Source organism: Siphateles boraxobius, unplaced genomic scaffold (genome assembly GCF_051911475.1).
Source record: "Siphateles boraxobius isolate OS27281-9 unplaced genomic scaffold, OSU_SipBor_1 345, whole genome shotgun sequence".
In the NCBI taxonomy this organism is placed as follows: domain Eukaryota; kingdom Metazoa; phylum Chordata; class Actinopteri; order Cypriniformes; family Leuciscidae; genus Siphateles; species Siphateles boraxobius.
Window position 1 is genome coordinate 80,001 of NW_027508970.1, and position 20,751 is coordinate 100,751.

General features: G+C 43.2%; 1 protein-coding gene across 1 annotated transcript in view; it reads right to left on the minus strand.

Annotated features, from left to right (window-relative positions):
* The window catches only part of LOC143702179 (neurexin-2-like), an 84,004-nt gene that overhangs the window by 26,156 nt on the left and 37,097 nt on the right, over positions 1-20,751 (minus strand). Inside the window, exons 2-6 of the mRNA XM_077195702.1 lie at positions 20,065-20,226; positions 17,858-18,296; positions 9,386-9,769; positions 5,090-5,293; positions 2,530-2,556 (exon numbers count right to left, since the gene is read on the minus strand). Coding sequence (XP_077051817.1) covers positions 2,530-2,556; positions 5,090-5,293; positions 9,386-9,769; positions 17,858-18,296; positions 20,065-20,226 — 1,216 coding nt within the window. The remainder of the gene's footprint in view (positions 1-2,529; positions 2,557-5,089; positions 5,294-9,385; positions 9,770-17,857; positions 18,297-20,064; positions 20,227-20,751) is intronic.

Consider the following 20,751-nt stretch of genomic DNA (forward strand, 5'->3'; position numbering starts at 1 on the left):
AGTTCATTATTTTCCATAATGTAATGATAAAAATTAAACTTTCATATATTTTAGATTCATTGCACACCAACTGAAATATTTCAGGTCTTTTATTGTTTTAATACTGATGATTTTGGCATACAGCTCATGAAAACACAAAATTCCTATCTCAAAATATTAGCATATTTCATCCGACCAATAAAAGAAGTGTTTTTAATACAAAAAAAGTCAACCTTCAAATAATTATGTTCAGTTATACACTCAATACTTGGTTGGGAATCCTTTTGCAGAAATGACTGCTTCAATGCGGCGTGGCATGGAGTCAATCAGCCTGTGGCACTGCTGAGGTGTTATGGAGGCCCAGGATGCTTCGATAGCGGCCTTAAGCTCATCCAGAGTGTTGGGTCTTGCGTCTCTCAACTTTCTCTTCACAATATCCCACAGATTCTCTATGGGGTTCAGGTCAGGAGAGTTGGCAGGCCAATTGAGCACAGCAATACCATGGTCAGTAAACCATTTACCAGTGGTTTCGGCACTGTGAGCAGGTGCCAGGTTGTGCTGAAAAATGAAATCTTCATCTCCATAAAGCTTCTCAGCAGATGGAAGCATGAAGTGCTCCAAAATCTCCTGATAGCTAGCTGCATTGACCCTGCCCTTGATAAAACACAGTGGACCAACACCAGCAGCTGACATGGCACCCCAGACCATCACTGACTGTGGGTACTTGACACTGGACTTCAGGCATTTTGGCATTTCCTTCTCCCCAGTCTTCCTCCAGACTCTGGCACCTTGATTTCCGAATGACATGCAAAATTTGCTTTCATCCGAAAAAAGTACTTTGGACCACTGAGCAACAGTCCAGTGCTGCTTCTCTGTAGCCCAGGTCAGGCGCTTCTGCCGCTGTTTCTGGTTCAAAAGTGGCTTGACCTGGGGAATGCGGCACCTGTAGCCCATTTACTGCACACGCCTGTGCACGGTGGCTCTGGATGTTTCTACTCCAGACTCAGTCCACTTCTTCCGCAGGTCCCCCAAGGTCTGGAATCGGTCCTTCTCCACAATCTTCCTCAGCGTCCGGTCACCTCTTCTCATTGTGCAGCGTTTTTTGCCACAATTTTTCCTTCCCACAGACTTCCCACTGAGGTGCCTTGATACAGCACTCTGGGAACAGCCTATTTGTTCAGAAATTTCTTTCTGTGTCTTACCCTCTTGCTTGAGGGTGTCAATGATGGCCTTCTGGACAGCAGTCAGGTCGGCAGTCTTACCCATGATTGCGGTTTTGAGTAATGAAACAGGCTGGGAGTTTTCAAAAGCCTCAGGAATCTTTTGCAGGTGTTTAGAGTTAATTAGTTGATTCAGATGATTAGGTAAATAGCTCGTTTAGAGACCCTTTTCATGATATGCGAATTTTTTGAGATAGGAATTTTGGGTTTTCATGAGCTGTATGCCAAAATCATCAGTATTAAAAAAAGAGTTAATACTGATCATCAGTATTACTGAAAGCGATGCTTCCAGAGGTCATAGATCCTCTTCTTAATATCATTAATTCATCTTTGTCATTAGGATACGTACCAAAAACTTTTAAGCTGGCTATGATTAAACCACTTGTTAAAAAAAACACAACTTGATCCTACAGAATTAGTCAATTACAGGCCGATCTCGAATCTACCTTTTCCGTCAAAGATACTAGAAAAGGCAGTATCCTCACAACTATGTTCCTTTTTTGAAAGAAATGGTATCTGTGAGGATTTCCAGTCAGGATTTAGACCGCACCATAGCACTGAGACAGCTCTCATTAGAGTCACAAATGATTTGCTCTTATCATCCGATCGTGGTTGCATCTCTCTATTAGTGTTACTCGATCTTAGTGCTGCATTTGACACTATCGACCACAACATTCTCTTAAATAGACTCGAATATTATGTTGGCATTAGTGGAATTGCACTAGCATGGTTTAAATCATATTTATCTGACCGCTATCAGTTTGTAGCAGTAAATGAAGAGATGTCTTATCGATCAAAAGTTCAGTATGGCGTACCACAAGGCTCAGTACTAGGACCGCTGCTGTTCACTCTGTACATGCTACCCTTAGGAGATATCATTAGGTAACATGGAATTAGTTTTCACTGTTATGCTGATGATACTCAGCTCTATATTTCTTCACGCCCTGACAAAACTTACCAAATCACAAAATTAACGGAATGCATAGCTGATATGAAAAATTGGATGACTAGTAATTTCCTACGAGTTAATTTTGAAAAAACAGAGATTCTAATTATTGGATAAAAACTTCCTCACATAATAACCTAGAATACTGTCTAACACTTGATGCTGCTCTGTTAAGTCTTCGTCGTCGGTTAGGAACCTGTGTGTGTGTGTGTGTGTGTGTGTGTGTGTGTGTGTGTGTGTGTGTGTGTGTGTGTGTGTGTGTGTGTGTGTGTGTGTGTGTGTGTGTGTGTGTGTGTGTGTGTGTGTGTTTGAGTATGTGTGTGAGTGCGTGTGTGCGTGTTTGTGTATGTGTTGTAGGCAGAATAAACGAGTTGAACCACTTACTGAGGTTACAGTCTATCCTGATACAGTCTGGTGGGAGAGAGAGTGAGATGGTGAGATCCAATTAAAGAGAGACAGAGAGAGACAGAAAACATTTCACATCCTTCAAAGTTCATTCTGCAGACATCTGATGATCAGAGCACCATCCGGGGACACACACGAGTCAGAGACGCCCTTCCCCACCAGTATTCCGCTCCTCCGGCTTACAATCCCGTTAGTTAGTTAAGTATCATCTGTGTTAAAGAGAGTCACTAAAAATACAACTGTTCATTGTTAATTCATGTAAATCTTACTGTATCATATCTGAAACATACATTTCTGAATGATCAACAGTCTTTTAGTATAATTGTTCAAACGTCTTTCTTCAGCTTGTGCTTCACGTGTCTTTCTGCTGTCAAATCTGACCTGATTTTATCAAGTAAACGGTATAATAACTTTGATATTGTTAGTAATATTTCAGCTGGCCTGAAGCAGTCATGAAATAAGTGTGATTTGCTCCTGATTTACAAAGTCCATCAATGAAGCCGGAGGAGAGGGATCATCTTCAGCTGGGAACAGAGGGAAAGGGTTCTCTGCACACCTCAGCCGTCACACACACACACACACACACACACACACACACACACACACACACACACACACACACACACACACACACACACACACACACACACACACACACACACACACACACCTCTGTCTCCCCCTGCTGGTCAGAGGTGTAACTGCAGGCTGAGGTGTGTCTCAGTGTGTGTCAACCGCTACAGAATAGTGTGAGCAAACAGCCAGGGATCGGCTCACAGCGCGCACCCACACACACACACACACACAGATATAAGGCTGTCGAACGACACGGTACGGAGTTTAAGCCTATATTTCTGTCTTCCAGTGAAAGATGAGAAGCTCTGTCTCTTTTTCCAGTGTCCTTTTTCCATCACTGATTTGAACTTAAACAGTCATTCATCAATGCTTTTGGAAGCAAAAGATGAAAGTGTAAAAAGTTATAAATGTTCACTGTAAAGCAGATATTTAATGCAAAATATTTATGGCACCTGAAAGTGCTATAAAAATCAAAGCAAGGTTATGTCCAAATTTGAAGTTGATATCACAAAAATTTAGCCGCTGAAAAGTTTTAAAGTGACTTTCCAGACAGCAACATAGTGTCGGCCCAGATCCGGACCACATCTGGGCCATGTGGAATCCCAGTATACCGGATCCGGCCCACATCTGGGCCATGTGGAAACCCAGTGTACCGGATCCGGCCCACATCTGGGCCATGTGAAATCCCAGTGTACCGGATCAGGCCCACATCTGGGCCATGTGGAATCCCAGTGTACCGGATGTGAGCCGGATCTGGGCCGACACTATGTTGCTGTCTGGGTTGTACGTTTCCCAGGATGAATTTTGAGTGATTAAACTTTCGAATGATGATTACTGGAATGTCTGAGGAGAATAATTAAGACTTAACAGGCTTTATCATTGAACTCTGAATCTGTGGAGCTAAAGGTAATTAGACGTCAGAGATGAAAGACTGTGTGTGTGTGTGTGTGTGTGTGGCAGGAGCCGGTCTCTCAGGCTGTTGGCCTCGGGGTCGCAGACAGACACGCGTTGAAGGGACGGAAGAGTCCGGGGGAGAGAGAGAGAGAGAGAGAGAGAGGGAGAGAGAGAGAGAGAGAGAGAGAGAGAGAGAGAGGGAGAGAGAGAGAGAGAGAGAGAGAGAGAGAGAGGGAGAGAGAGAGAGAGGGAGAGAGAGAGAGGGAGGGAGAGAGAGAGAGAGGGAGAGAGAGAGAGGGAGGGAGAGAGAGAGAGACAGAGAGAGAAAGAGAGAGAGAGAGATGATCGAGTTTCTCTCCCACCGTGTGATTTCCCAGAATGCACCGCTGCCCTTTGCCGCCGTCCACCAGAGAGTTCATTTTTCTAATTTTATAATACATTTTAGAATAAAAGAAGCGTGAAAGGGTCCGTACGCAGATCTCAGATAGTGAATGAGACACAATATCTTACACAGTATTACACTTCTCGTCCCTTTAACACATTCGGTTGTCTATAAGTAAAGTTGCACCTGTATAAACTCTCATTAGAGTATTAGTAGACTGGTAGGTTTGGGTTAGAATAAGTTGACATGTACTTTCATAGTCACTTATAGTCAGTAGAGTGTCTGTTGGAGGAGCATCACAATACAGAGTTAGCAGATATGAAGCAGACTGTACACTAATACTCTAATGAGAGCAAGTTGACATGTCGATGCAAAGTTACTTAAAGTCAACAGAATGTTCAAAGGGACCATCAAAATTAAGTGAATACACTGGAGTAGTTTAGACAAATTTTTTCTTCTTTCCCATTTTTTCTTCTTTTTTTCCCTTTTTTCTTCTTTTTCTGTGTTTTATTTATTTTTGTGACATTTTCAATCAGTCCCTACAGAAGAAGAGAAGTGTTCTGTCGCCCTCTGCTGGTGGCCGGAGTGATCTTCAGGCAGAGCGAGACCCGTCTGACAGAGATGACACGACAGCGGAGAGAAGAGGAGGAGAGGAGGAGAGAGAGGGAGGGCAGAGGCGGCAGTTACCCAGGTTGACGGTGAGTTTGACCCGTCCCCCGTCCAGCTCGAGCCTCAGTGTGTCGGCAGACTCTCTGGAGGTGGTGGCCATCAGGATCCCGAAGGCCCGCTGGGACATGAAGCGCAGGGACACGTCCTCCGCCTCTGTGTGCATGGAGCCGGGCATGAGGATCTTCAGATACATGCTGCCATCATAGCTCAACACTGTGGCCTCTGTGGACACACACACACACACACGACTCTCTGAGACAAGTGGCAGATGTGACAAACTACACTGATAAACATAACTTGTAGGATTTACTTGATAAAAGCCTCGTAATAATTTGCAATAACATATTTTAAGTAACTTGTACTGCTACTACTCCCAGACAACTTCCCAGACAGCAACATCCGTTAGACATGGATTCCACACGGCCCGGATGTGGGCCGGATCTGGGCCGAAACTATGTTGCTGTCTGGATTACCTGTTATTATGAAGTAAAATCTACTTACTATTGAACTTAACATTCATTTGACATTTAATTGACACGCAACATTTAATATAAAAGTAATTAAGTAAATAATACTTAATCATATTTAATGCCACATATAGAATTAAGTAACATCTACTTAACTAAGTAGAGTAAATCTAACAAATTAACTTAATTCTCAAACAATGTAACACTGAATTACTTTTAAAGTGTATGCTTCACTTAGAAACATCTAAATAAATAATACAATAGAGATTGTATGGATTCCATACTGTATCTGCATAACAGAAGTAATATTGCATTTGAACACAGAGAACTCAATACTTGGTACACAATACACAATGACGGCAACATTTGATAGATCATTTTTGAGTATGAATGTGTCATTTTGAGTAGAAAATTTAGTCCAGATGTCACAAAATGGCAAGTTACCAAACCTAACAACAAAAGCAATGATAAAACAGGGTAAAAAAAGCTGGAAAACAGTGAAAAATCAACCTTATTAATTATTCATGCCCGAGTGCATGATGGTAACACCAGTATTACAAAAGTTGAGAAGGTTTTACTTAATTGTATATTGTTGATATTTAAAGGGGTGGTAAAACACAATTCCACTTTTCTAACTTTAGCTAGTGTGTAATGTTGCTATTTGAGCATAAACAACATCTGCAAAGTTACAACGCTCAAATTTAAAAGCAAAGGGAGATATTTGCTTTTAAAGAAAAGGACTACAACAAACGGCTGGTTGGGACTACACGACATTCCTCCCGGGTTAGTGACATCAGCAACCAAACTTTAGCATCATTCTTTTCACATGCAATAAAAAGTCACTCTGTGTGCATCTCACAACAGTTCCTATACGGGCGATTCATAGATTATCATGGCAGAATATGCTAATTGAAGATAGTTAACCCACTGAAGCTAAGCAGGGCTGAGCCTGGTTAGTACCTGGATGGGAGACTCCTGAGAAAACCAGGTTGCTGCTGGAAGAGGTGTTAGTGAGGCCAGCAGGGGGCGCTCACCCTGTGCTCTGTGTGGGTCCTAACGCCCCAGTATAGTGACGGGGACATCAGCAACATAAATTCATCAACTAACCATTCAGAGACGTCCTGTTGCATTCTACATGTTGTCACTTCTTCTTGAGTCTCTCCGTCTTTGTCTGACTCTGTTTTAACATTAAAGACAGAACAGTTTCTGTAATTTTAGTGTGTCTGCGTGAGGTAATCGCTGTGCTAACACACAAGAGCTCTTGAAACCCCGCCCTCTGAGGCAGCTCATTTGCATTTAAAGGGCCAGGCAGGTTTTGCTAACCCTCAAAAAGTGACAACTTTAACATGCTATATAAAAATATCTGAGGGGTATTTTGTGCTAAAACTTCACACACACACACTCTGGGGACATCAGAGATTTATTTTACATCTTGTGAAAAGGGCATTTTACCACCCCTTTAAGCTTTAATTTCTACAAGCTTGAATTGAGTACTAATATAGGATTTACTTTGTTTTTTTTGTTTTTTTGTTTTTTTATTCTTTCCTGACCTGACATTTTCATGTAGAAATTACATTATTATTTTCTGTAGCATTTACTTCACCGCAGAATCATTTTTTATCAGTGTACACACACACATTAACACCATCATGTCCCCTGTGTAGTGTAACTCTGTCCTGCTGACACTGGGTGGCAGTAAAGCACTGCTGGAAAACTGCTGATAATCACACAGATCCAGCATCATACATCATAAACATCATACAACACAACATCTGGCTGTTAAAAAGATGAGAATAAAAATGTTTAATAAAACAAACAGGCTTCTCTTAAAGTGTTTCTCCAACACACTACTAAACACCTGTCCCTGCTATAAACACGAGCAATGAAACTACAGAGATGTAATATTCTGCGTGTAAGCGCTTGAGCTCAGTGGTGTGGAGTCTGACTGGAAGGATCTCGTCTGATATCAGAGACGAGCAGCTTTAACTCCAGCTGGTGTCGTAAAGCAGCACAGATGCTTCTGCTGAGCATCACTGCTCCGGTGCGTTTCCCAGACATGAGCGAGGATCCGACACACGGCGAGTCCGGAGAGCGCTGATGGAGTGAGGCCGCGGGAAATGAAGCGCAGAACTCGGATAAAAGCCTCACAGATGCTAAATACAACTGCTGAAAGATGCCACAGACTCACACGGGTCAGACCGAGTGAGAACGACACACACACATCACTCTTCATTGACCACTCTTGTTTTTGTTATGGAATATTGCAGTGTTTATTGTAAATGATTTATGGGTACACATCATCATTATGTTGTGTTAAGAATCAGAATAAGTTCCTCTTGCAGCATCTCTTCTCTTCTCTGATGACGAGGGCGGGGCTATAACCTGTCACTCACATGAGATCAGCCAATAGCTAACCACAACCATCCAATCACCTCCCCTCGGACACAATCAAGCCCCGCCCACATTAGGGACAACAGGGAAGAAAATACTTCTCTTTCATGATGACTTTAAAGCTTATGCTGTTTCTATGTCCTATTGTATTTACTTGTGCCATTACTTGTCATTTGTTTACTTGTCTTTTAATGATGTTTGATAGGTAAAGGAAATTGAAATGTTTGAACTATACATTAGTTACATTAATTCCAATATTCAAACTGAATTGTGAAATTCCACTGGTATCTAAAGTGTTAATGTCATTACAACCTTATTTATTAGAAGACAAGGTTATAAGATCTTTGTCACCTCACGTCAAAAACATGTGTTCGAAATCTAGGTGTGTATATTGACAGCTCTCTAAAACTGGACAAACAGAAAATTATGTTGTAAAATCAAGTTTCTTTCACTAACGCAATCTAGCAAAGATGAAATCATGCTTGACGTTTAAAGGCCTTGAAACTGCGACCCACGCTTTGATAACATCAAGACTTGACTACTGTAATGCGTTATATATGGCAGTTAGTCAGTAACCTATTTTACATTTACAAAAAGTTCTAAATTCAGCTGCTAGACTTTTAATGGTGTTAAAAAAACACATTGCTCGACCCTGGTCTCCTTGCACTGGCTTCCGGTCTGCTATAGGATTGATCTTAAACTTCTTTTATTGGTGTACAAATCCTCGCATGGACTCGCACCGGCCTATCTCTCAGATCTCTAAACTGAACACCAGACTGGAAGAACTTCGAGATCAGCGACTCAGATTCTGAGTAAAAAATTAGATAAAGGATTTTGCTGTAGCAGCGCCTAAACTTTGGAACAGTTTGCCTAAACATATTAAAGACGCTGCAACTGTACAGGATTTTAAAGGACAAATCAATTTTGATTATTTGTTCTTATTTTATTACTCGCTCTTTACTTGGCTTTAATATTGTTTAAAATTTATATTAGTTAGGCTAGTAGTTTTAGCTGTTGCATCTGAATTGGAATAGAGAATTGTGAATTTTCTCTGGTATCTAACATTTTTGTGTCATTAATGCCTGTTTTATGGCCGGTACATTCTCAGGCCATTGGCAGGTGTGGCCAATAGTTAGTCTTAAGGTGATGATACACAGGGCAACTTTTTGAGCGATGTTGCTGAGCAATGTTGACGTCAACGGGAAACCAGATGAGACACAGGGCCCGCGGCGATCTAAATAGATAGAAATGTATTGCCCATTTTCAATGGGAAAGTGCTCAAGCAACAATCGCTCGGCAAGATTGCTCAAAAAATTGCCCTGTGCCCTATTATTTATTTTTATTAATTAATTATTGTTTTTTTGGTTTGTTGTGGGGCCTGTAAAAAAGTTAGCAGGGCAATAACAGTCCCTAACTACTTATGCGTTTGTGTGTTTGTCTGTCCAGGCTCTCTTACCGATCTCGCAGTTGCTGCCCAGGAACCCGGTGCCGGTGCAGTCGCAGATGTAGCGGTTCCAGCCCTCCTTGCACTGTCCCCCGTTACTGCAGGGGGCACTGCTGCACCTCTTCTGGAGCTCGCGCGTGCAGAAGCTGCTGACGCCCGGCACGCTCTGGATCTCGGCCAGACGCCGCACGTCTCGGCTCTTCCCGTCGATGAACAGGTCGCGCACGCAGCCCACGTAGCCGTAGTTTAGCAGCGCGGTCCACACCTCGGGGGGGAGGATCAGGCCCTGTCGCGGCTCTGGTAAACCGCCCAGGAACATGTCACTGTCCAGGTCCAGGATCTCACTGCCCTCGTTTGAGCTGAAGGGGATTGAGCGGCTGTTGACCGAGATGGACCCTGACAAGGAGAAGAAGAAGACGTGTGTGAGCGATGAGTGTTAGTGTGAGCCTCTCGGTAGATCGGAAAGATTTATGACCTGCTCTTAATTGTCTATTAAACTGCAATTACAGAAGTGCTGGAGTTTCTTCCCCACAGGACTCACACACACCTCCTTTAGTCTTACACCCGATTAGCCAATTACAGCAAATGGATGCCGCCTTTGGCATCGCTGCATCTCGTTGGACACGCTTTAGGAGCGATGACTGCAGGAGTGAATCCTCGAGATCAGGGATTCCCAAACCTTTCAGTCAGACGAACACCTTTGACATTGGCTTGAAATATATACGGTTCTCTGAAGTTGGCTAGTGATGCAGGAAAACATCAAACACTTACTATTTCTGTCAAGACCACTATCGTCAAAGACGATTGACAATCAGCATACAGTTAGGATTGGCGGTCTGGTTCTGTTCTGGGCAGCCTAGCATGGATAAGAGCAGGAGAGCAGCAATAACCCCCCTTAAGGCCTGTTCAAACCAAGGATGATAACGATAAATATATCGTTTTAAAAATCGTTCTCCATATTAAAGAATAGCAGAGTTCACACCACAGCTATAACGATAAAGATATGAGGAACGGTATCGTTGGGATCATTATTGTAATGATTTTTTTTTTCAGCTGTTGAACGATAAAACACTGATAGCCTATCAGAATACATTTTAACTTAAAGGCTTGTGCAAAACAGCAGACGATAAATCCACCACTGTTTGACAAACCCCTTTTCAAGAAAATAGATATGGAAAACAATCATCATACTGTAAGGCCATCTAACTCGATCCAATGGCGGTAATCGAATTAGCGGTGAAGGTCTTTGCGTGTTACTGTCTTTTCTCGCGGCAAAGTATTTTTGGTTAAATGCAATACATTTTCTCATATGTATTTTCTCATTATTTCATCTGACTCCATAAATGAAAAGGCTTTAATGATATCTGTGCTTCATTAAATGTGAGTTTTACTATTCTTTTAAACTCTTGAATGAAAATAAAGTCAATTAGAATAATCAAATGTCACAATTTAATATGTCAGGTAAATGTATCATTATAATTTCATAATTTCAATCAATTCAAGGATAATTAATGCAAAACATCAAATGCTCTAGAACAAAGAGGAAAAAGTTTACCCGACATGAAATGCGAGAGGCTGAGAGTCTCGCAACTCTCAGCCTCACGGGCCGATCTCAAATATAGAAAAGGCCCTGAGCTCTCGCTGCGTTTCATTATATACCCAGACCTCATTTCAAATCTAAACATCATCCACAGTGGTAAGTCACCATTTGCTAGCAGTGTAAAATTAGCATTCAGTCAAATGGTCAGAAGGTGTTAACTCAAAGACACACCCTCCATTGTGGAAGATGTTTCTAAACTTACTATGAACTTTATAACCTTTTGGTTTCCTTTGGGAATGAGACATTTGTACCAGTCGCACCGAGACATTTCAAATAATACCAAACATGTATAAAACTCAATGATAATCATTCACATTAAACCATTAGATTCTTGTGTGAGTTTGGGAGATCTCTGCCAGGATGAAGAATGGGGCAGAGAAATGTAGATTAGGATGAGGGAGGTGAGACCTTCGTCTCAATAGTGCATGAGGGGGAGTTCAAATGTTAATTTCATTTGTTTTCTCAGAGAGTGGCCCTCTCTTAAAGTCCTTCCAGTTTTTCCAGTCTTACAATACCCTCGGAATAAATACTGGGAAGTTTTACCTCAGGTATCCAGCGCTCGTTTACACAACATTGTCTTGCTTCTTTGAAGTTGCAGTGAAAAAGACTAGGTGTTTTTTTTTATTCCGCAATATTGACTACGACAGCTAAATTCACAGTTAGATTATTAGATCTATTACACTAGCTTCATTAAAAACATAGCATACTGAGGACATCTGCTGGTTAAAGCCTTGTAAAGGCAACAAAAACAGCAAAAACATGTTAAATGATATTGTACACAGTTTACACTTTGAAACCGCAGCGCGCGGTGCTTAGAATAAACACACAGTTATCGTTTGTTGGTGTGGACGCAAATATAGTTATCATTTTGGTTATCTTTATAGTTATCTTTCTTGGTGTGAATGGCCCTTTAGGGTAAACAGAACAGAACTAACATGAATGTATAGCAGATATCATTAATATCAATATTTTAATTTTACAACATAAAGCAAGAATTATTCTGATTCAGGGGAAATTAGCTCCAAAGAAACGAGAGGAGCTGGGGAGGGAGGGGGTAATTAGCTCCTGATAAACGAGAGGAGCTGGGGAGGGAGGAGGGTAATTCGCTCCTGAGAAACGAGAGGAGCTGGGGAGGGAGGAGGGTAATTAGCTCCTGAAAAAACGAGAGGAGCTGGGGATGGAGGAGGGTAATCAGCTCCTGAAAAACGAGAGGAGCTGGGGAGTGAGGAGGGTAATTAGCTCCTGAGAAACGAGAGGAGCTGGGGAGGGAGGAGGGTAATTCGCTCCTGAAAAACGAGAGGAGCTGGGGATGGAGGAGGGTAATCAGCTCCTGAGAAACGAGAGGAGCTGGGGATGGAGGAGGGTAATCAGCTCCTGAAAAACGAGAGGAGCTGGGGAGTGAGGAGGGTAATTCGCTCCTGAGAAACGAGAGGAGCTGGGGAGGGAGGAGGGTAATCAGCTCCTGAGAAACGAGAGGAGCTGGGGAGGGAGGGGGTAATTAGCTCCTGAGAAACGAGATGAGCTGGGGAGGGAGGAGGGTAATCAGCTCCTGAGAAACGAGAGGAGCTGGGGAGGGAGGAGGGTAATCAGCTACTGAGAAACGAGAGGAGTTGGGGAGGGAGGAGGGTAATCAGCTACTGATAAACGAGAGGAGCTGGGGAGGGAGGAGGGTAATCAGCTCCTGATAAACGAGAGGAGCCGGGGATGGAGGAGGGTAATCAGCTCCTGATAAACGAGAGGAGCCGGGGATGGAGGAGGGTAATTAGCTCCTGAGAAACGAGAGGAGCTGGGGAGGGAGGAGGGTAATCAGCTCCTGAGAAACGAGAGGAGCTGGGGAGGGAGGAGGGTAATCAGCTACTGAGAAACGAGAGGAGTTGGGGAGGGAGGAGGGTAATCAGCTACTGATAAACGAGAGGAGCTGGGGAGGGAGGAGGGTAATCAGCTCCTGATAAACGAGAGGAGTTGGGGATGGAGGAGGGTAATCAGGGTAATCAGCTACTGAGAAACGAGAGGAGCTGGGGAGGGAGGAGGGTAATCAGCTCCTGAGAAACGAGAGGAGCTGGGGAGGGAGAAGGTTAATCAGCCCCTGAGAAACGAGAGGAGCTGGGGAGTGAGGAGGGTAATCAGCTCCTGAGAAACGAGAGGAGCCGGGGATGGAGGAGGGTAATTCGCTCCTGAGAAACGAGAGGAGCTGGGGAGGGAGGAGGGTAATCAACTCCTGAGAAACGAGAGGAGCTGGGGAGGGAGGGGGTTATCAGCTCCTGAGAAACGAGAGGAGCTGGGGATGGAGGAGGGTAATCAGCTCCTGAGAAACGAGAGGAGCTGGGGATGGAGGAGGGTAATCAGCTCCTGAGAAACGAGAGGAGCTGGGGAGTGACGAGGGTAATCAGCTCCTGAGAAACGAGAGGAGCTGGGGATGGAGGAGGGTAATCAGCTCCTGAGAAACGAGAGGAGCTGGGGATGGAGGAGGGTAATTAGCTCCTGAGAAACGAGAGGAGCTGGGGATGGAGGAGGGTAATGAGCTCCTGAGAAACGAGAGGAGCTGGGGAGGGAGGAGGGTAATCAGCTCCTGAGAAACGAGAGGAGCTGGGGAGGGAGGAGGGTAATCAGCTCCTGAGAAACGAGAGGAGCTGGGGAGGGAGGAGTGTAATCAGCTCCTGAGAAATGAGAGGAGCTGGGGATGGAGGAGGGTAATCAGCTACTGAGAAATGAGAGGAGCTGGGGATGGAGGAGGGTAATCAGCTCCTGAGAAATGAGAGGAGCTGGGGATGGAGGAGGGTAATTAGCTCCTGAGAAACGAGAGGAGCTGGGGAGGGAGGAGGGTAATCAGCTCCTGAGAAACGAGAGGAGCTGGGGAGGGAGGAGGGTAATCAGCTCCTGAGAAACGAGAGGAGCTGAGGAGGGAGGAGTGTAATCAGCTCCTGAGAAATGAGAGGAGCTGGGGATGGAGGAGGGTAATCAGCTACTGAGAAACGAGAGGAGCTGGGGATGGAGGAGGGTAATCAGCTCCTGAGAAATGAGAGGAGCTGGGGAGGGAGGAGTGTAATTAGCTCCGGAGAAACGAGAGGAGCTGGGGATGGAGGAGGGTAATCAGCTACTGAGAAACGAGAGGAGCTGGGGATGGAGGAGGGTAATCAGCTCCTGAGAAACGAGAGGAGCTGGGGATGGAGGAGGGTAATCAGCTCCTGAGAAATGAGAGGAGCTGGGGATGGAGGAGGGTAATCAGCTCCTGAGAAACGAGAGGAGCTGGGGATGGAGGAGGGTAATCAGCTCCTGAGAAACGAGAGGAGCTGGGGATGGAGGAGGGTAATCAGCTACTGAGAAATGAGAGGAGTTGGGGATGGAGGAGGGTAATTAGCTCCTGAGAAACGAGAAGAGCTGGGGATGGAGGAGGGTAATCAGCTACTGAGAAACGAGAGGAGCTGGGGATGGAGGAGGGTAATCAGCTCCTGAGAAACGAGAAGAGCTGGGGATGGAGGAGGGTAATCAGCTACTGAGAAACGAGAGGAGCTGGGGAGGGAGGAGGGTAATCAGCTACTGAGAAACGAGAGGAGCTGGGGAGGGAGGAGGGTAATCAGCTACTGATAAACGAGAGGAGCTGGGGATGTAGGAGGGTAATCAGCTCCTGAGAAACGAGATGTGCTGGGGAGGGAGGAGGGTAATCAGCTACTGAGAAACGAGAGGAGCTGGGGAGGGAGGAGGGTAATCAGCTACTGAGAAACGAGAGGAGCTGGGGATGGAGGAGGGTAATCAGCTACTGAGAAACGAGAGGAGCTGGGGATAGAGGAGGGTAATCAGCTACTGAGAAACGAGAGGAGCTGGGGATGGAGGAGGGTAATCAGCTACTGAGAAACGAGAGGAGCTGGGGATGGAGGAGGGTAATCAGCTCCTGAGAAACGAGAGGAGCTGGGGAGGGAGGAGGGTAATCAGCTCCTGAGAAACGAGAGGAGCTGGGGAGGGAGGAGGGTAATCAGCTACTGAGAAACGAGAGGAGCTGGGGATGGAGGAGGGTAATCAGCTACTGAGAAACGAGAGGAGCTGGGGATGGAGGAGGGTAATCAGCTACTGAGAAACGAGAGGAGCTGGGGATGGAGGAGGGTAATCAGCTACTGAGAAACGAGAGGAGCTGGGGATGGAGGAGGGTAATCAGCTCCTGAGAAACGAGAGGAGCTGGGGAGGGAGGAGGGTAATCAGCTCCTGAGAAACGAGAGGAGCTGGGGAGGGAGGAGGGTAATCAGCTACTGAGAAACGAGAGGAGCTGGGGATGGAGGAGGGTAATCAGAAACGCGATAGCTGCTGATAATACTGAAGGAGCTTATATATGAATAAAGTGATAGCCGTCGTATTCCTACATGTAGAGGATCAGTTGAGAGTCACTGATGTGAGCTAGACTAATGTGACCTGCCAAAAGTGAGGCTACGCTTGATTTTTGTAAGTTTTTTTATTATTTATACATTTATTTACGTTGGATACGCTTTAAGGGAGTGAATCCTCTAGATCAGGGATTCCCAAAGCTTTCTGTCGGCCGAACACCTTTGACAAAATATTCTCTTGAAATCTTTACGGTTCTCTGATGTTGGCTAGTGATGCAGGAAAACATCAAACACTTACTATTTTTGTAAGTATTTTGATTGTTTATACATTTATTTACAGTATGTTTTACTATGTGGTGGGGGTGTAACGATACCCTAATGATTCGATACATACCACGATACTGAACTCACGATACAATATTATTGAAATTCTCCAAGACATATGACAAAAGGTTAACAAAAAATGTACAGTTGATTAAAATTCTAAATCTGGTTTTACATTGTGGGTGTAAATGAATAGGCTTGGACTTGGTGCTGAAACACAATGCACAGGACAATAGAGACACCAGAATAATAATATTCATAAAGAATCTTAATGCAAAAAGTAGCTCCTAGTGACAAAATTCTAAGAAAATTCGTAGAAATGTGGGCGTTTACTCTTAAAGTTAAAGAAAAAATCCTAGTAAAGAAAAAAGTAATTCAGAAAGCATCTTAACCCTTAAAGGAGGTCTTAAGGTTAATTGTTAGGAGCACGGACGAGGACTTTTAAGAGGCTTAAGAGTTTCTTTAGCAGAGGAGAAAATGGCAGAAAGACGAAGAGGGAGAAGACAATAGATGACAGTGAGTTAATAAGACACTATAGATTAGATCGTGCAGGGAACATGTTTGTGACCGATTTTATTACAGACACAATAACATCTCCGACACAGCGCAGGAATGGCGTAGTGCCAGATATTAAATCACTACTGTACATTAAGATATTTGGCAGCTGGGAAAATGCATCAATGCAGCAGTGATGAATTGGGTCCGTCACAAACTTCTGTAAGCAGAGTGATCACAAACCATTACAGCACTTCCAGAACCTCTTATTGTGTCGCAGTTCATTTAGTTTCCACTGGACATTCCCACATTGCAGGCTCAAACATCTGCATTTATGAATATAGCAGGCTTCCGCACAAGCAGGGGGAATGAACCGTAAATAATTTATTATTAACCACTATAAGCTCCCACGTCTGCTTCTGTGCTGTGACACCCGGCCTTGTGTTCATCCACTAACTGGCCTCACAGTAAACACTGTTCCTCTGTCCAGTTCAGCTTTCTTGTCCTTCTTGTTTTTTATTCCATGTTTGCTACATTAAAACCAACATTCAAACCAACACTTAAATAGACAGTGGAACAAATTTTATCATTCTAATCCAATCAAATACCTTATAGGAAATTAACAGTATGTGAAATAAAAAAAAGGATTTATATACACTTATATAATGTGTGTGTGTGTGTGAGAGAGTGTGTGTGTGTGTGTGTGTGTGTGTGTGTGTGTGTGTGTGTGTGTGTGTGTGTGTGTGTGTGTGTGTGTGTGTGTGTGTGTGTGTGTGTGTGTGTGTGTGTGTGTGTGTGTGTGTGTGTGTGTGAATGGTCAAATAGGAACAATTACGCATGTAATTTCAAAGTGAAGGCTTAGATTAGACCCTATACTTAAAATCACTCTTTTTTTCCTTCTTGGACAACCAACCAATCACAGTCTTCAAAAGATTGTGTCATACATAGAAACGGGGTCAGCCCCGCCTCCTCACTAAGATAAAAGTTTTTGTATTTTCCTTACTCAAATCGGTCCCGAATCGCTCTTAAGCTAAGACTCCTACGTAAAAGATTTTAAGCTAAATTAAGAGTTTTCTGAGAGGATTGTTAGAATATTTATGAATACGGGCCCTGATTTTTTTCTCAAATGTTTCTCTAATTTTCTCTAATCTAATTTTCTCTGATTTCTTTAAACTATGTACAAAACATATTCACTATCCACGATACATTTTGTTGCGTTTTTGTATTGCGATATATTGTGACATGATATATTGTTACACCCCTATTATGTAGTGAATCTCAGCGTATTATTATTATTATCGCACAGCTCTTGGATGTTCCTCACCTTTCCGTCCATCTCTCTGGACTTTTAATATTGGTTAAATGAGCTTAAATGTTGGCAGTATGTATTAAAAATGATATTAAATATACTATACTATAAAATATGATTGAAAATAAAGGAACTTTCATGCAAGCCAGTGATTGTATTGAGTATTTTAAAAAAGTTTAGAAGATTTGAGTTAATCCGTAGACATTAATTCATGTATGAAGTAAAAAAGAAAAAAAGCTAGTATTATAGTAAAAATGAATCAACTACGCAGGGTTAAATAAACAACCCAATTTGCTGGGTAAAATTAACCCAACATATGTTCTGTCCTATATTTACCCAGCCCATTGCACCAGTGTTTTTTAGAGTGTATGTAGTGAATCTCAGCATGTTATTATCATCATTGCACAGCTCTTGGACATATCCGTGCCCGTGGTTTTCCTCACCTCTCCGTCCTTCTCTCTGGAAGTCCACGTGACACCATTCGCCGTCGTTGACCTTCTTGTTGCTGGTCTTGAGTTTGATGCTCCCCGAGCCCATGTCCATCAGCAGGTACAGGAACCCGTCCAGCAGCTCCATGGCGAAGTAATCGGTCTTGAGCTCGCGGGCCGGCCGCTGCTCCTGCGAGCTCTGGGGTTTCCCATGGCTGAACAGCAGGAGTCCGCTGGGCTCGGTGGTGCGGAAGTCGAAGGAGATGGAGCTGGTCTTCTTGGTGTCCCAGCGCGGCAGCGCGATGTAGGACTCAGCCGTCTCGAAGGTCACAGGGTCGAGAGCCGCCACGTCCTCGCACCGGAACACCAGGTCGCCGTGCAGACTGATCTTGGGGTCTCTCTCAATGGCCAGGCGGGACAGCTCCAGCTTGAAGTCGTTGTTCTTGTAGACGACCTGCAGGGGGCGACAGTGCAGGTCATTAACCTTGTGCTGTCCCAGACAGCAACATAGTGTCGGCCCAGGTCCAGCCCACATCCGGTAAACTGGGATTCCACACGGCACAGATGTCGGTTCACATCTAGTACACTTGGATTGCACATGCGGGCCGGATCTGGGCCGACACTATGTTGCTGTCTGTGGTGTTACAGTCATTTAATAGAAAGTCTGTTCACTCGGCATCTAACATCTAACGGCAGCTGCAGTGACGATGACTTTATCAATCAGCCATTGTCTCTTTTATTTAGAAGGCAGGACTTATTCCGCCATATTGTGCGTTGCACTTTCTTGTGCGTTGCACATTTAATTTTATATTCAACAATATTATTGATCTATTATTTCCTATTATCACTGTAAAGCTGCTTTGAAACAATCTATATTGTTAAAAGAGCTATATAAATTAAGGAGACTTGACTTGATTTGCCTGCATTCACACTATTATATGAGACCTGAACTGAGCGGTACGATGACATCATGCTTTTCTCCAGGGTGGCTATATATATATATATATATATATATATATATATATATATATATTAACTAAATTAATAACTATATTAACTAATATTAACTTTTTTACAACAGAAATGAACCATCACTGAACTTACTTAAGCTGGACAGTGACACTATTTTCTTCTAGAAACAAACTTTGTTGCATTATTTTCCTGTTATCACTGTAAAGCTGAATTGTATTTGAATTGTAAATCTGTATTGTAAAAAGCGCTATATATAAAGGTGACTTGATTTGACATTCTCCCATTCGTGAGAAATATGAGTGCGCCGTCTTTGTATTTCTAAATGCCTTGTTTTGACCCAGAGGATTTGCTTTTTCCCGAAAAAGCTTTGTAAATGTTATTGCCTTGAACTACATCTTTCTGACTTTGTTCGCACAGGGTATAGCAACCTTTTAAAATAATCATTTTGATAAAAGTTTTGTACTTTTTGGGTTCCCCCCACCACTACCTTTTTACACTTGTGGTTTTCCTAGCATACAAAACACTGCTTATAAATCTATAATGCTGTATTATTGCCAAATATTGGATTCAATCTTTTTGTCAACTTGTTTTCTTTTAGTTAGCACAGGTTTTTTTCTTTTTTGATTGATCATAGATTGATCATTTGATTGATCATTTCGCTCACAAAATTAAATTTCAAAAATAATTACAAAGAAATGGCAAGTAACAAATTGATTTAAATTTGAAAATAATCTGTTTTATTGATGTTTTTTTTTTTTTACACATCCGGATCTGGGATGACACTATGTTGCTGTCAGGGAAATAGAACTTAAAAACATCTGCTGTCATTGAAACAGATAGCTCCGCCCCCAAACTCACAACATTGGTTGAGCTCACGCTGGTCAAACAAACAAAAACACAACATTCTGTAAATAAAACAAAGATTACCGAGACAGCAACATAGTGTCGGCCCAGATTCGGCCTAACCCTATCCCAGTGTACCAGATGTGGGCCAGATCTGGGCCGACACTATGTTGCTGTCTGGGCAGTGGAGTGTGTTTTAAAACAAACTATTACTTTAGCTTTTCTACTTCAAAATTGGATGTTTAATTCAGTGTGTTACAGTTACTTCGTAATGATGAGTATGTGATTAATCGTGAGTTATTGCACAGAAAAAAGATTTGATTAATCGCGATAATATTTTTGTATTTAATGGCAATATCCGAGTTAAGATTGTTCGTATGCCTTTTATTGGGTGTTTTCTGACTCACGTCTTTCAGGCAGCCCATGAAGTTGTTGCTGACTGGAGATCCGGGCAAATCCGCCGTGTTCGGGCTTCCTCCGATGTAGAAGAAGTCATCGGATCCCAGCATGGTGTAATCCTCCTGCGTGTAACCGGTGGTGGTCAGAATACCATCCACCGATATAGTGACCTGACGGCGGGCGTGGGCGAGAGAGAGAGAGAGAGAGAGAGAGAGAGAGAGAGAGAGAGAGAGAGAGAGAGAGAGAGAGAGAGAGAGAGAGAGAGAGAGAGAGAGAGAGAGAGAGCGAGAGAGAGAGAGAGAGAGAGAGAGAGAGAAAGAAAGAGAGAGAGAAAGAGAGAGAGGTTTTCCCGAGGAGAAACAGGAAGAAAGGAGAAAGGAGAGAAAGAGACTGGATTAAGAAGTTATTGTGGTTCCGCTGGTTCCTAATCTGAGAGTCTTTAGCGAGGAAACGCTTCTTTACAGTGCAGTTGAAACACAACTAACTCATCGCCTGCCAAGAATCAGAATAATCCCAGTGTAATAAAGCGGATCTGAAACCACAATCTCTCCGTCGACCCTGCAAAATATCAACAAAAATGTGTGGTAACACTATAATACTGTTCCTTCATTAATAAATAACTACAGAGGAACAAATGAGTAACGCACTATTAACATTCGAATAACTACTTTTAACTAACAAGAAACTCTGGCTAA